Source organism: Cannabis sativa, chromosome 6 (genome assembly GCF_029168945.1).
Source record: "Cannabis sativa cultivar Pink pepper isolate KNU-18-1 chromosome 6, ASM2916894v1, whole genome shotgun sequence".
NCBI lineage: Eukaryota > Viridiplantae > Streptophyta > Magnoliopsida > Rosales > Cannabaceae > Cannabis > Cannabis sativa.
Genome location: NC_083606.1, coordinates 3,363,631 through 3,380,330, shown reverse-complemented (window position 1 = coordinate 3,380,330; position 16,700 = coordinate 3,363,631). Strand labels below are relative to the sequence as shown.

Below are 16,700 nucleotides of genomic sequence, written 5' to 3'. Positions count from 1 at the left end.
TGGTTTATCACAAAATCTCATTCAGAAATTATCAGCATACAGCAAGTAGGAATGACTAGAGAAAATACAAAAAAATTCAATCCTAAATAATTTCTAAGGTTTTCAACAAACTGATATCAGTGTCCCGTTTAGGCGAGAGTCAAAGCTATCATTTATTGAATAGAGTTGTCAGCTCATCTAGAATAGCAAACCTTCTAGCAACCTTTTATTCGATCGAAAAGAGAATCTGACGTTGTCCCGTTTAGGCGAGAGTCAAGGTCATTCTTATTTCATGAGCTTCTACCATTGTTTCATATGTTTGTAAGTCTTATACAGTACCCACCATTAGGGTGGTTAATACTAATATAAAACACTTACAAACATACTTATCTTTCGAGATTAAACGGCGCTAACTTGCTAATGAACGTTCCTCCATTAGGGAGGATTACTCACTAAAACAATAGCTATGTAAAACCAACAATGGAGATCGAATATCTCAAAAATAATAAAGCTCATTATTTAAATTGTATTTTCTTCTATTATTTATTTATTTTAAATCTATATATATATTTATTAAATTTTAAATTTAGAATAGAATCTAAATAAAATTTAATTTAATATTTGTAAAATTAAACTTAGATGGTTAAGAAAATAAAATGAATTATTTCCATCTTAGTGTTAATTTTCCAACAAATATTAAGAAAATTACTTAATTTAAGTTGTATTAATTTAAATTAATTTGCAACTCAAATTAAAATTTTCTACAAATATATATATATTGTATTTCCAAAAATACACGATTTTTGAAATACATTTAAAATAAATCAAACTTTACTTAGAAAAAATACCTCAAGCAAAAAATATTATCTATCTAGATTTTCATGACTAATTAATCCAATTTCTAATAATATATTTCAGTCCCTTTATTTTAAATTAATCATTAAATGAAAAGATCATTGATTTAAGTTGATTCAAAATTAATTAAAATAATTAATTTACAACTTCAATCTATCTTTCAAGATAAATTCAAAATCACCTTGCATGATTAAATGCTATTTTGAAAAATGATTAATAAAATAAATAAAATATATTATGAAAATTATTCAAATTTAAGTTGTTATGGAAATACCCAACTTAAAATAATTTTCTTAATTAAATATCATGAAAATATCAATATCCAAGTGTCATTATGAAAATCAACTTAGACATTTAATTTTCAATTTAATTAAATGTACTAAATTCAGGAAATAAATAATTAAGTATAGAGAAGGCTTAATCATTAATTTCCAATTTAATACAAGGAAAAATATCCTTAATTGAATTGTACCAAAATTAATTATTAACCAATTAATTTCACAATCAATGATATTTTCCTAGATTAGAAATAATAATTAGTATGGAAATGACTATCTAGAAAATATCTCAATTCTACTAAGTATCTTTTCAAGATTTGAAAAATATCTGATTTAAGTTATTATAGAAAGAATCTATAATTTACTAACTTAAAATTTTCCAAACATCATTTAATTAAATATCAAAATTAGGTGGTGACTACCTAATTTAAAGATATTCCCTTTTTTTAAGTTTAAAACCAACTTAAAATAATATCTTCTAAGAATCTTCAATAACTAATTCCTAGAATTCCTCAGCTTAATATTATTATCAAAATATATTCAAATTTAAGTTATTAAAAAAATTAGTAATTACTAATTCATAACTTAAATAAGAATATTTAATGAAATAATAAAATAAGTTTCAGAAAGAATCTAGTTAGTTAAAATTCTTTATTTAATTAAATGCAAGAAAAATACAAATAGTTTACCCAGAAATGAAATTCATTAAACTATGTTTTTCTTAAATTAATTTCGAAGAAATTAATTATGTTCTATTCAATTTTTATTAGGTCAAACTAATATAATTAACCTAGCACAGTTATCCAAATCAGGCAAATGGGCCTTCACAATTGGGGTTGTTCATGTGAGGGGGAGCTGGGTCCAGTATGTCGCACCCACTTCTAAGGCTCCCAACTCTCACACAAGGCCCAAAAGAGAGGAATTTAACCTTAAAATGAACAACTGTTATTAATTGAATAGGCCCATTAACTAAATGAGCCTAAATAAAATCTATCAGGTTATGACATTTTATTTAGCAACAACAACCTATATGTATCTATAATAGAAATTAAACATATAGGCTCACACAGGCACACAGATTTGGATGGATCCTATCATGTTACTAGGTCATAGACAGATGAAAGAAGTTTGTAAAAATTACCTGTTACAAATTATCTACTTGATATATCATCAATTGAACCATGGGTTAAACTCAGATCATTTGATCTGTCAATAAGTTAACCCTGGCAATTTAGATCAAGTAATAATAGGTTTTAGAAAAACTTACAAACAATCTAAAACACATACTCCTGCAACAAGGTTAGATCTGGATAGTTGGATGTAGGATTTATTTAATTTTAAATCTATATTTCGAAAAATAATATTAAAATTAAACCTACCATTTTGAAAAATTAGGTTTTGGGTAACCTAAATGCATTTCAAAATTAACTTTCCTTTTAAATTTCATGTTATTTAATAAATTAAATAATAAAATAGAAAATGGTAAATACATACCCTTTTCTTATTTTACAATTTAATTTAATTGAAAAATAACAAAATTTAAAAGTTAACAAAAATACCTTATTTCCTCTTTTAAAATTACCATGATTATTATGATCTTATTTTAATTAAGGTCAAGTTACCAAAAAAAAAAAAATAATATCTGACTTTAAAAAAAAAATAAAATAATCAAATTTTAAAAGGAAATAAGAAAAGAGGTAAGCAAAACTTGATTTTTCCCATTTTCAAAATCAAATTGCACTAATATCTAAAATTAATTTTAAAAATTAAAATTAATTTATTTCTGATAATTAGATTTGAAATTTGAAAAACAAAAATCAACATACAAAACTACACAAAAAATCGGAATTTAATTCCATGAAATAGCATGAAAAATCGAAGAAAACGAAGAAAATAGCAGGTGGTATGGACAGCATGCAAAGCATGCTGTCCGCGCGCGTGGGAGAGGAGCCACAGCCCAGAAATCTGGGCGCAAGCACCCCTGCGCATGATTTCCGCGCGCGTAGGGGAGGTGCTCACCACCTAGGTTTTTCCTGATTTTCAAAAATTCATAACTAATTCAAATTAAATCGAAATCGAGTTCTGTAAAAAGGTAAATTGCTTAGAATTTTCCAAACTATCCAATAAAAATAATTCCAGATACAGACAATCAATTATTTTTCCCAGAATTCACAAACATCAATCAAACATCAATATGACACAACATGAAACCATCCAAATCACAAGCAAATCGTTTTAAGTCCAAATTTCTTGCAAGCAAATCAATTACCATGGCTCTGGTGCCAATTGTTGGTATTATATTTATCCAGGATCTTAGATCTATTTGCAAGTATACAGGGCCGGCCCAAGCATTTTGGAGGCCTCGTGCAAAATTTTAGAATTGGGCCTTCTTTTTTTTAAAAAAAAAAAAAAACCGTGTACATTAAAACTACAATTTTATTACTAACTTTTTTTTAAAAATTTATTCATAAATTTTCAATTATAAATTTTTTATTTATGTGTATATAATAGGAAAAAAAAATAAGTCTTTTCTTGAAAAAAAAAAAATTTGGGCCTTAAAAAAATGGGGGCCTTGTGCAATGGCCCAAGCTGCCCAATGCTTGGGCCGGCCCTGCAAGTATATTGATTTAACAACCTAATATTGAACTTCTAAAACGATGAACTAAACACATAAAAGTTAAGAATAACTTACAGTGATTGCAGCGGAATTAATGTCTCCTTCCACTCAGATCTCTAACCCTTGATTCCTGTCTGTAGCAGAGTATAATCAAGATCTGAGCCCGAAAGTTCTTCAGTTGGATGTGATCCTTCACAGTCTTCCAAACTATGATGAGATACTGAATGATGTGAGTGGGCACTTCTCTCTCACTAGGGAATTTCGAAATCACTCTCTTCTTTTTCTCTCTTGATTTCGTGTGATACACTTTGCAGAGCAAAGTTTTCTCAAGCAAACTCATGCATTCATTCATACAAAGAGAAGAGAGGGGCTACTATAAATAGGAAAAGGGAAGACCACAACTTTCCAAATAAACAGTTTCCTCTTTTACTGTGTAATTGAATAACTGCCTTATTTAGTGTGATTCACCACTGTCCTATTTAGACTAGGCTTTGATTAGCAATTAAATGACAAATTAAATTGAAAAATAATAATTGGGAAAAGGCAATAATGTGGCCGGCCATGGTGTGACTGGGCCTCACATTGATTTTGCAGTTTCCTCAATTTTATTTCTATTTCTCCAAAAATGCCATTTTTCCAATTCTAATCATTTAAATGCCAAAATCAATTATTTAATAACTAAAATAGATTATTAAATAATATTGCCATTTAAAATTAATTATTAATTTAGACATGCAAAGTCTCATAATTAATAATTAAACCTAGAAACCCTCTTATTTACAATTTCATCCCTAAACTGTGAGAATTCACAAATTAGACATAGTCTAACTTTTAGAATTATAATTGATTAATCATAAATCAATTATAGAGTCCTACAAATAGTATAGTCTCAACTAGAATGGGGACCATGGATCTATATTCTGAGCTTCCAATAAGTTGAACCGATTTACCAAGTAAATCCCTAACTTATTAATTCCTCGTTGAATCCACTCTTAGAACTTGGAATTGCACTCTCAGACTTATATAGAGCATATCATATGTTTCACGATATCAATATGCTATCTCATTTAACCATTGTTATAATCTTAATGTGATTTAGAGATCCTCTATATAGATGATTTACATCGAGACGGGACTAATTTACCGTTTACACCCCTCAATGTATTTTGCCTATTTGAACACTTAGTTACCTGTAAATGATGTTTTAGTGATCTAATATATAGTCAGTGAAACAAGAGCTCATCCATTTACTTCTATTTAACTAAGCTCAAAAGGAATCATCACTTTACTTCTATACACCAGTAGAAGCTATAGATTTCCATATTTATGTTTAGCACTCCCTATTCAGTTATGCTATCATGTTCCCAAAATATATGTATTATCCTGACTCAAAACAGGCTTTAACTAATAAATCAAAGAACAAGAATAGCACTCCTGAGATTGAGCCTAAGCATATCAGGATTTAGATTCTCTTAATCTAAGATCAACTTCTGACATTGACTTGGAAAGATACAACGGTAAGTTTACAATATCTTTAACCAAGTTCAATATCGGTCTAGTCCAATGCATACTCCATGCATTCTAAACCAGTATACTTTGCCAATGTTCTGGAAAGAACATAACACTTACTCCAAGAGTAAGTATGCTTCATCGCTGATTATCACATCAGTGTAAATCCAAAACACTGATGAACAGGGACCAAATCTTTTGAATCATATAATCACAATCACATTCCACTGTATTGACGATACTGTAATTGTGAATAACTATATGTTCTGGATTTAACTGATTTTTTGCATATATCAAGTATATGTATTAAACCATAAACATGTAACATACATGTAAACATACTTCACTTCTAAATTGATAACTAATCAGATTGTAATGAGTTTTAATTAGGGCATAAAACCCAACACAAACTCCCCCAACCTCCTTTTCTTTGTCAAAATATCTCTTAAGAACTTGACATAATTCGGCATTTGCTCCAATGCTTCCACCAAGGGAATATTGATATGGAGCTGCTTCAACACTTCTAAAAACTTCTTGAATTGCCCATCTTGCTGCTGTTTCTGAAATCTTTGAGGAAATGGAAGGGGTTGTTTAGGACTAGAACATACTGGTGCGGATTGTTGACTTTCAGGTTGCTGACCCTTTGTTGTATCAACTGGGCTAGTTTCAGCAATTTCCTTGGCAGTTTTGTTACTCAATTTTTTGTCGGTTTGTATTGAAGTGGGCTCCCCACTACCCTTTATTTCCTCCTCAGAATTTTTTCAGATGCTTGCCACTCCTTAGTTGAATGGATTTACATTGTTCCTTCCCATCCCTCCTTGGATTTTCCGTGTTGCTAGGCAAAGAACCTTGCGGCCTAGCTTTTAATTCATTGGCCAAATGTCCAAGTTGTAACTCAAGGTTTCGAAGAGAACAAGCCTGACTTTGTATCACCGCATCATTTTTGGCCATATAATCCCGCATTAGACTCTCCGAAAAACTCGGTTGAGAATTTTGTGCATGTTGTGAATGTCGCGATTGTTGTGAAAAACCCGGTGGATATTCTTGTCTTCCTTGGGCTGGTGCGGGAGCTTGCTCCTTGACACCCCCCAAGACAAATTAGGATGATTCTTCCATGCTTGATTGTAAGAGTTCGAGAATGCCCCATTGTTTCTGTTAAAATTTTGATTTCCTATGTAACAAACGGACTCTGGATTAGAGGGACACTTCTCAAACACATGCCCTTCTCCACAAAACACACATGAGACATCATCACTTTGACTGGCAACAGCTGGCTGAATATTTTTAGAGTTCCCAATGCTCAAATTCTTTAAAACATTCGTCATGGAAGCCATTTGAGTTGTCAAAGCCGTTATTGCATCCACTTCAAGAACCCCCGCCACTTTTCTACTACTTGGAGCTCTTTTGTTAGACCATTGGTAGTTCTTACTTGCAATGGTCTCCAAAATCTCAAATGCTTCGTTGTAAGACTTCGACAAAATAGCACTATTGGCCGATGCATCTAACACCATTCGAGCTGCATTTAGACCATTATAAAAAGTCTCCATCTGTATACAATGTGGAATGCCATGATGTGGACACTTTCGCAAAAGTTCCTTAAACCTCTCCCACGCATCACTTGTAGACTCATCTTCAAGTTGCTGAAAAAGACATGATCTCACTTCTGAATTTTGCATTTCTAGTAGGAGGAAAGTATTTCCTCAGAAACTTTTCAGCAAGATCATTCCAATTGGTGACAGAATCAGGAGGCAAAGTGTTGAGCCATGATCTAGCTCGGTCTCGTAGTGAGAATGGGAATAGCTTCAACCTTAGCACCTCTTTACTCACTCCTTGTATCTTGAAAGAATCACTCACCTCCAAGAATGAATGGAGATGGAGGTGAGGATCTTCAGTTGGCATTCCGCTGAATTGCCCCACGGTTTGAAGCATTTGAAACATCTCTGGCTTGAGCCCAAACTATGGTGCTTGTATTTCAGGCCTCACAATGCCTGGATTGAGCTCATTAAACATGGGGGCTGCATACTGTCGTATAGCCCTTGCTCGATCATCTGCCAATATCATGGGATTAACAATTTGTTGGGCAATCCCATCATCATCAAGATTCTCAGCCATGATGTCTCGGCCCTTAGCCTTTTGAACCCTTCTTCTTCGTCGGAATGTGTGTTCAATCTCGGGGTCAATGGGAGCAAGTTCAAAATCCTCTTGTTGGTTCATACACTATAGATACCTAAGATTTTGAAGAACAAACCAGCAAGATTAAAAACACAAAAATTATTAGAATGTCAAATAGTTGATAAAACAAAATTTAGAACTTAAAGTCCCCGCCAACGGCGCCAAAAACTTGTTTTAAAAATTTATATTGATTTATAATTGCGCAAGTGTACACAATCACAAACAAGTAATACAATGATAAGTAATCAAAGTTCGTCTCTACATGGAGTTTTTACTAAATAATGCAAAATCAACTAAAAGAAATTCCAAAATTTCTAATAAAAATAAAACAAAGTAACAAATTAATTCAACAGAAAAAATTATAACCTAAATTCTAGAGTCGAGAAATAATATTTTAAACTAAATAAACTAAAAATAAGAAGCTAAAAGTGATTAGAGTGGTGATAATTTCAGATTTGGAAAATAGACTTGGGTGATTAATTTCCACTAGTATGTCCCAGTTGATACAGCAATGATCCAGCAATGACTCAGCAATCCTGGCAGAGTTAACGGATTTCAAAAAACCAGCAAGCTTTTTCCAAAACTTAAAATAAACCATTCATAATCTCAACAATGCATTCTTACATCAAATTAGATCACAAATAGTCCAATATAGCATCAAATCTTTAGTTATGCATGGTAGTAAAATATGCCTATTTCACTACTAATTTACACCTAAAAGAGGGTTAAAAATCATGCATCAATTAGAGGGGTTCAACTAGGTCTTACTTTTCCAAGTAAGATCTAGCTTTCTAAATGTTAAAGCTGGCCAAAAATTAACATTCAATTAACATTTCATCACATCTAATTGAACAAAGACAAGATTACTCAATCATTCAAATCAAAGCACTAGTCCATACAAGGGTTCATAACCACCCAAATCTCAAAGATTTTAGTTCATAGATGAAATTAAAAACTCAAAACCAGAAAATGACATGTTCATGGAGTTTAAGAGAATACTAAAGAGTAGAAAATGATACAAAATGGAAGAGGAGAGCAAGAGAAAGGAGTTTGTGTGCTCAAATCTTTTCTTTGGAGGTTGCCTTCTTCTCCTTCTTCTTAATCTTCTTCTTCTATTCTTTGTACTCTCTTCCTTTCCTTTCTTTCTCTGTACTTCTTTTCTGAAATTTCGTACTCCCCTCTTTCTTCAAGTGCAGCCACCCTTTTCTATTATCCTCCTTTTTTGCTCCTGAATTAGGGTACTAAAGTTTATCCTAATTGGAAATCCAAGCCATGGTCCACTTGCCCTTCATTTTTCGACATATTTGTTGAGTCATTGGCCACATTTTCGCCACCTCAGCTCCTTTTTTCCTTCAATAACGCCAGCTCGACTTTCTGCCAAAATACACTTACTAGGCTGGCAAATTGCTACGGGATGATTGCTATAGCAATGCCAGTCAGCAATAAGCCTTTTTGTGCTCCTTTTCCTTATTGTCACAAACATTTCCAAATACCTATTTTCGTATTTTTTTCTGATTAATACACATAAAAACAACAACATAAGTCTATTTAACACTTACTAACACACACATTTCCATTTATTACAATGACACAACAAACTAAACACAATTACATAATATAGACACTAATTACTCTATTATTTAGCTTAAAAGTCAAGTTTAAAGATATCAAAATAACTCTAAATCTTAGAGTTATCAACCACATGATCTAAAATCAATGGTAAAAAAGCTTCCCTACCGGTAGGGAACTTATGCTAAGTCCTACCAATATATATAGGGGCAAGACTATATTAGGACTTAGCATAAGTTCCCTACCGATAGGGAAGCTTTTTTGACCATTGATTTTAGATCATGTGGTCGTTAAATATAAGGTATATACTCTTACGATAGGACTGCATGTATACAATTAAAATTTTATACATATTATAATAATATTTAATTATATATTTATTTTAAAATAAAACTAATATTAATAATTAAAAAATTTATTAATTTTTAATTTGAATTATTATTATTTTTTGATTTAATTTGAATTATTTTTAAATAGCTATTTATTTTTTGAAAAATAATTTTACTTACGAATTTTGCTATTATTTTTTTATACTAATATTATTTTTTAATTTTTTAATCACAAAAATAAAAGTATAATTTTTATTTTTAAAAATTTGTTTTAACAAAAATGCGTTTTGTAACTACTTTTGCTTTTCAAATTTCAAAATAGAAAACAAAAATATGTAATGTAAAGTTCACTTTTATTTATATTTTTTGCTTTATTTAAATCGGGTCTGGATCCAGGACTAGATCGGGGCTGGGTTCGGTGCCAGGGCCAGGACCGGGTTTGGGTCTGGGTCTGGTCGGAGTCCAAAATATTGATTAAAAAATTGTTTAAAAAAATATTGAAAGTAATTTTTTTTTTCAAAATTTTTAAAATTTTGATTCTCAATTAAAAAACTAAAAATTATTAAATAGTTTTATAAAACATATGTTTAAAAAATATTATTATTTTTCCAATTTTAAAAATAAAAATTAATTTTATCAAACACCACCTAAATATTTAACTATTCTTGATACGAGTTATTGCCGTCTTGTTCATTATTTTTTTTTTTTTGCTATATAAAAATAGTTTTGAATTCAATATTCTTTTTCTCTCAAAAAAAACAATAAATAAGTAAATTTTAGAATTATTAATAACATTTTTTATTGGTATTAGATATATATTGTTACATATATATATATATATATATATTGCTGTGAATGTATATGTATTGTCATATTTTTTTGGAAGGATGGATTGTCACATTTTTATTTCTTTGAGTTAAGCATATAATATTATATACTTTTTACTTTTAAATTACAAGCTTATTAATGTAATTCATTCAATATTTTAATTCACTTACAAATATAAAATATTAATGTAAAATTAGAAAAAAACAAAATTATTTTTATGTCTTATTTTCATAAAACTAATAAGTAATTTTAAAGTTTAAAATATATAAATAGGGCAAGATTATGGTAGGACCTAACAAAAGTTTCCTACCGGTAGGGAACTTTTTTGGATCATTGATTTTAGATCATGTGGTTATTAAGATAGAAGGTATATACTCTTACAATAGGACTGCTTGTATACAATTAAAACTTTTTACATATTATAATAATATTTAATTATATATGTATTTTAAAAAATAAAATAATATTAATAATTAAAAATTTTATTAATTTTTAATTTGAATTATTATTTTTTTTAAGTTAACTCTAATGTAAATCTTGACAATCTGCACCAATATTATTGTTGTTCTAATTTTTTTCTCACTCGATATATTAAACTAGTGTATTTTCCTTTTTTTTTTCCTTTTTTTTGTTGGGAAATTTTTTTTTCTTTTATTCATCAATAAATTTTAGGGGTTTTTTTATCAAGTCATTTTTTTTAATCAATTTTGACTATTATATTACGCTGTATTATTATTATTATTATTATTATGACAAAGTGATTTGGATCACTTAAGAATTTACAATAAAAACATCAACAGTTGGAGTGGGAACCTCTATTTTTCTTTCATTTTATTGGTTAATAAACACTACTACAAAAACCCCCCTTTAGAGGCAGTTTTTAAGCCCTTTCAGCGTCAGTTTTTGCGAAATTCGCAACCGACACTGATCAGAGCGACGCTAAAGGGTTTATATGAACCGACGCCATATGTGTCGTAGCAACCGACGCCAAAAGCAAGAGCATTTCAATTTTTTCAAATTTTTTTTAATTTAATTATACAATTTTAATTACATTTTAATTATATATTTATTAATTTATATATTATTTTATTTAATTTAAATTACATATTTATTTTTTAAAATGTAAATTAAATATTATTTAAATTTGGGTAAAATACATAATTTCATTTCATAAAAGTAAGTAAATATTACACAAACACTAATGTAAAATTAGTCAAAAATATTAATGAGTTAATAAATCTAACTACAAGTTAATCTATAAAAATTACATAATGAAGAAAAATTGTTGGACCTTTCAACCTCAATCGTCACCGTGAATCACCGCCATCAATCGTTCTATCCACTTTCGTTGTAATGATAACAATTCAATTTTTGGATCGTATTGCTTCTTACCCCCAAACTGTTAAAAAAATTAAAAATTTATATTAGTTTATATATATGTATATTATAATAAATATAATCAATAATTAAAACTTACCGCTTTTTGATCTTGTATGTAACGGCTGGGGTTTGCACGTGCGACGATGTCAGTGATATATTTCAAAACATAAAAATCACATTCTTGGCTTTTAGGTTCTCTTGGACAGTTTGCTTGGTTAATTCCTAGTCACATGCCAAGATACTCATGTGCATCCCCTATATACATGAATGCCCTGTTTTAAAAAATTATATTAGCATTTTAATTTGTTATTTAATTTAAATTTATTACATAAGAAGTCATTAAATTATTACCTTCCGATCATTTGAGTAATTTCTTCGCGAATTGGGCAGCCACGTACAGGGTTTAAATGGATAATTTCCTTGGCGTAACCACCACTAGCGTCCAATGTGTACTAAAAAATTAAATTGGAATATAAGTAAGATAGTATAAAAATAATTTGAAGTCATAATATAGAAATGAACAATTAGCACTAAAGAATTAAATAGCGGTTTACCCGATATTCCAAGGAATAAAGAACATTTGGTGGTTGTTATTCATTAATGATAACCAATCAGCCAATCGTCTTGCCGCATCGTCAAAAGACTAACTCTTTTCTTCATCGATTTTCCCATGCACTACGAGAAGCTCTGGGTCTTAAAACTTGAAAATTTTTCTCATACCGTTGATGCTCTCCCAGATGTGCCTGCCAAAAAAAGTGTTAGTGTCTTATAATAATTTGACTAGAATTTGATATACAAGGTTAATTAGATTAAAGAAGACTATACATCATTCCAAACAGCATTCCCTGGTTGCCGATGAAGTCACACGTAGCAACCTGCTGCAAATCCTCTCCAGATAACGTGATCTGGGTACGCGGTGCAATGAATCCTCGGGGGACAGGAATTGTGATTATATCACATTTATCTTTGAGCCTCAGGAATTCACGAATCATCCATTTTAGCGAATTAGGATTCAAGACCATCTTCTCTTCCAAGAACAAGTCATCTTCTCGTGCACCATCGCCTTGTCGAGAAAGTATCGGAGCTTTCCCCTTCGACGCATGACGTCTTGAGGACTACTGTGATAGTCAGTAGTCCCGTGATCTGTGAGGGGAAATACCGGGTAAGCTTTGCAATCCCACATCTCCTGAGGAAGGTCAAGTGGGATGCTTCTGAGACTGTGTAGGTATGGGACTACACAGTTGAAGAGAGCTTAAATGGATTGATTGGTACTACCTATATCAACAAGGTGCATCTTGTTTTTCGGTAGCCCATCTCGAAAGAACTCCACAGTTAAGCGTGCTTGGCCTGGAGCAATTTCAAGGATGGGTGACCTCCTGGGAAGTTTTCCCAGGATGTGTGTGAGTGAAGACAAAGCACGCTGAAAACACTCGTGTTGGTCTGTAGGGTCAGTCATCAATCCAGGAAGCAGCCAGAGTGGCGTACTCGTGTATAAGAGCCATTAGTCCGTGGGTGTAAGGGCCCAATGGAGGCTTGAAGCGGGGACGTTACAAATGGTATCAGAGCAATACGGTCCTAAAGAATGTGGTTAGCCCTAACATGTAAAGTTCACCGCCATGAGACGAGCTCGACTCACTGTACTGTAAGTAGTTATTACTTATAATTAAGTTGCCTTAAATTTTTGCATGCGAGAGGGTAACATTATTTTCATGTAAAATTGATGATCAAAATGATCTTGATGTGTATTGGTTTGTGTGGTTCAGGAGTTTAGAAATGCCTCCTAGAAGGTTAGTTAGAGTGGGTCGAGGTCGAGGTCGAGGCCAAGGCCAAGGCCGAGATGATGGAGGGATCAATGAACCACCTCAAGCACCACAGGGATGGGAAGAGCGCATTGCCGCACTGGAAGGAATCATTCAGAGGCAGGATGAAGAACTTCGTTAGCTGAGACGTCAACCGGAGCCGCCAGTCCAAATAAGGCAGGATGCAGAAAATAGAGACCCACCAGCTACAGTGGTATATCCTGCTACAGAGGCTAGACATGAGTTGTTAGCAGAGAGATTTCGAAAACAACACCCACCTGAGTTTGAGGGAGGCATAGACCCGGTAGTGGCTGAGCAGTGGATAAGTCGCATAGAAAGCATTTTGCAGATGCTAAGGGTCGATGGGAATGACCGAGTGAAGTGTGCATCTTACATGCTGAGAAAAGATGCTCGTATCTGGTGGGAGGTGGTGGAACAAACAAAGCATGTAGATACCATGAACTGGGATGATTTCAAAAGGGTCTTTAATGAGAAGTATTATAACTCAGTAGTTCTAGCAGCAAAGGTCGATGAATTTACTGGGTTAGTCCAAGGGAGTCTTACTGTGACTGAGTATGCACAAAAATTTGATAGATTGGCAAAATTCACTCCAGATCTGGTACCTACTGATAGAGTGCGAGCGCATAGATTGTGGAAGGCCTGAAACCAATGGTTGCTCGAGATGTGGAAATTGTGTCAAGGGGCCAATTCAGTTATGCTCAAGTTGTCGAAATGGCTCTTACGGCGGAGCGGAGTGAAAACAAAATTTGGAAGGAAAATGCTGCCAGGAGAGAATCTAAGAAAGGTGGAGCCAATTCTAATGACCACAAGAAACGGGGACAGGACCAGTCCGGGCAGCCAAGTCAAGACAAGAGGTACAAAAGTGATAACGACCAACGATTTAATGGCGAAGTGGGCGAAACATTCCGTAATGCCCTAAATGTACCAAACGTCATCTCGGCGAGTGTCGCGCAAAAGCATGCTACAAATGTGGAAACGAAGGACACATCAAACGCAATTGCCCACCGTGGGGACAGACTGGGAACAGAGCAGAACCCAAGAAAGATGACAATTATGTTCCAGCCAGAGTTTTTGCCATCACTCAAGCAGAAGCTGAGGCCAGTCCTTCGGTTGTATCAGGTCAGATTCCTATGGCCAACACCACTTGTAAAGTTTTGTTTGATTCTGGTGCAACTCATTCCTTTATTGCTAGCACAGTTGTAAATCATATAAATGCACCGAGTGAATTATTTACTGTGGGGTTCGGGACCATGTTACCATCTGGGGAGGTTGTAATCTCTAGAAGTTGGCTTAGGGGTATACCTGTCAGGATAGATGGTAGAGAATTATTTGTAGACCTGATTGTATTAGATTTATTTGATTTTGATGTAATCTTGGGCATGGATTTTCTTACCAAATATGGAGCATCAATTGACTGCAAGCAAAAGAAAGTTGTTTTCACACCAGAAGATGGAGAGACTTTCGAGTTCAGGGGGGTAGGAAAGAACCCCGCACTCCTATTATTTCGGCAATGAAGGCTGGGCAACTATTGCAGCGTGGGTGCTTAGGGTATCTAGTTAATGTGGTTGATGACACCAAGAAAATTGAAAGAAAGCCGGAGGAAACACGGGTAGTTGCTGAGTTTCTTGATGTATTTCCAGAGGAGTTACCCGGGTTACCACCACACAGAGAAATCGAATTTGTGATAGAGTTAGTGCCCAGAACAGCACCAGTTTCCTGCGCACCATATAGAATGGCACCATCTAAATTGAAAGAACTCAAAATACAGTTGGAAGAATTGCTTAAGTTAGGGTTTATCAGACCTAGCTACTCTCCGTGGGGCGCACCAGTTCTATTTGTTAAAAAGAAAGACGGTACTATGAGAATGTGCATAGATTACCGAGAATTGAACAAGGTGACTATAAAGAATCGGTACCCACTACCGAGGATTGACGATCTGTTTGACCAGCTTCAAGGAAAAAAGGTGTTTTCTAAGAGATCTTCGTTCAGGATATCATCAACTAAGAATCAAAAATGAAGACATACCGAAGACATCCTTCATAACGAGATACGGGCATTATGAGTTCATGGTGATGTCATTTGGACTTACAAATGCACCAGCAGCTTTTATGGACCTCATGAACCGAGTCTTCAACGAATATCTGGATCAGTTTGTCATTGTATTCATAGATGATATACTGATTTATTCTAAGACAGAGGAGGAACATGAGGAGCACTTACGCTTGACCTTGCAGCGACTGAGAGAACATCAATTGTATGCCAAGTACAAAAAATATGAGTTCTGGTTGTCCGAGGTTGCATTTTTGGGCCACATTGTCACTAACGGGGGAATAAAAGTAGATCCTGCCAAGGTTGCTGCAGTGAAAGAATGGCCTAGACCAAAGACCGCCTCAGAGGTTCGAAGCTTTTTGGGTTTAGCAGGCTATTATAGAAGGTTTGTTGAGGGGTTCTCAAAGATAGCCACACCCTTAACAGAATTAACTAGGAAGAATCTAAAATTTTCCTGGTCAGACAAGTGTGAGCAAAGCTTCCAAGAGTTGAAGAATAGACTTATCTCAGCACCAATCCTCAGTTTACCAACAGAAGAGGGACAATTTGCGGTATATTATGATGCATCTAAACAAGGGTTGGGTTGTGTTCTAATGCAAGAAGGGAAGGTAATTGCTTACGCTTCAAGGCAACTAAAAGAATACGAACAGAGATACCCGACACATGACCTAGAGTTAGCCGCAGTGGTTTTTGCACTAAAAATCTGGCGTCATTATCTCTATGGAGTGAAATGTGAAATCTACACCGATCATAAGAGTTAAAAGTACTTTTTTACCCAGAGGGAGTTAAACATGAGGTAGAGGAGATGGTTGGAGCTAGTCAAAGACTACGATTGCGAGATAATGTACCATCCCGGTAAAGCCAATGTGGTAGCGGATGCACTCAGCCGTAGAGGTCCCGGACTAGTTTCCACTTTACAAGGAGTATCAAGGGAATTAGTGAAAGACATGGAACGAGCTGGTATAGAGTTTATTACAGGGCAACTTGCAAAGGTGACACTTCAATTCACTTTGTTAGAAATAATTAAGGAGGGGCAGACGACAGATCAAAAGCTCAGTGAACTAAAGCAATAAATTTTGAATAGTAACACCAAAGATTATGAAATATCAGACACGGGATTAATTCGGTTCAAGAGACGAATTTATGTGCCCGATAATGATGAGCTCAAGAAGGGGATATTGGTAGAAGCTCATACTACACCTTATTCAGTTCATCCCAGGACCACTAAAATGTACCATGACCTAAAAGTATTGTATTGGTGGCCTGGTATGAAAAAGGATGTAGTTGAATTTGTGGCCAAATGCTTAACATTTCA

The 16,700-nt window shown here is 33.4% G+C and overlaps 1 protein-coding gene and 1 non-coding gene across 2 annotated transcripts; one reads left to right on the top strand and one right to left on the bottom strand.

Moving 5' to 3' along the window:
• Positions 1-5,988: 5,988 nt before the first annotated feature.
• Positions 5,989-7,176, bottom strand: LOC133039082 (uncharacterized). Its single transcript, XM_061117881.1, has 3 exons — positions 6,900-7,176; positions 6,423-6,754; positions 5,989-6,315 (listed from the first exon to the last, which is right to left on the bottom strand). Exons 1-3 carry the CDS (start codon positions 7,174-7,176, stop codon positions 5,989-5,991), a joined length of 936 nt encoding a protein of 311 aa, XP_060973864.1.
• On the top strand, positions 6,802-6,909 carry LOC133039538 (small nucleolar RNA R71). The gene has a single exon (XR_009688677.1). It is a non-coding gene; the product is annotated as a small nucleolar RNA R71 (small nucleolar RNA).
• Positions 7,177-16,700: the final 9,524 nt, after the last annotated feature.

What these genes read in the sequence shown, in the direction of transcription:
- LOC133039082 (XM_061117881.1), bottom strand. Translation starts at nt 7,176, where the DNA reads ATGTTTCAAATGCTTCAAACCGTGGGGCAATTCAGCGGAATGCCAACT. An exon ending in TAGAAATGCAAAATTCAGAA is followed by an intron (nt 6,755 to 6,899) that starts GTGAGATCATGT and finishes GTCTAAATGCAG; the next exon opens with CTCGAATGGTGTTAGATGCA. An exon ending in GTCCCTCTAATCCAGAGTCC is followed by an intron (nt 6,316 to 6,422) that starts GTTTGTTACATA and finishes GGGGGTGTCAAG; the next exon opens with GAGCAAGCTCCCGCACCAGC.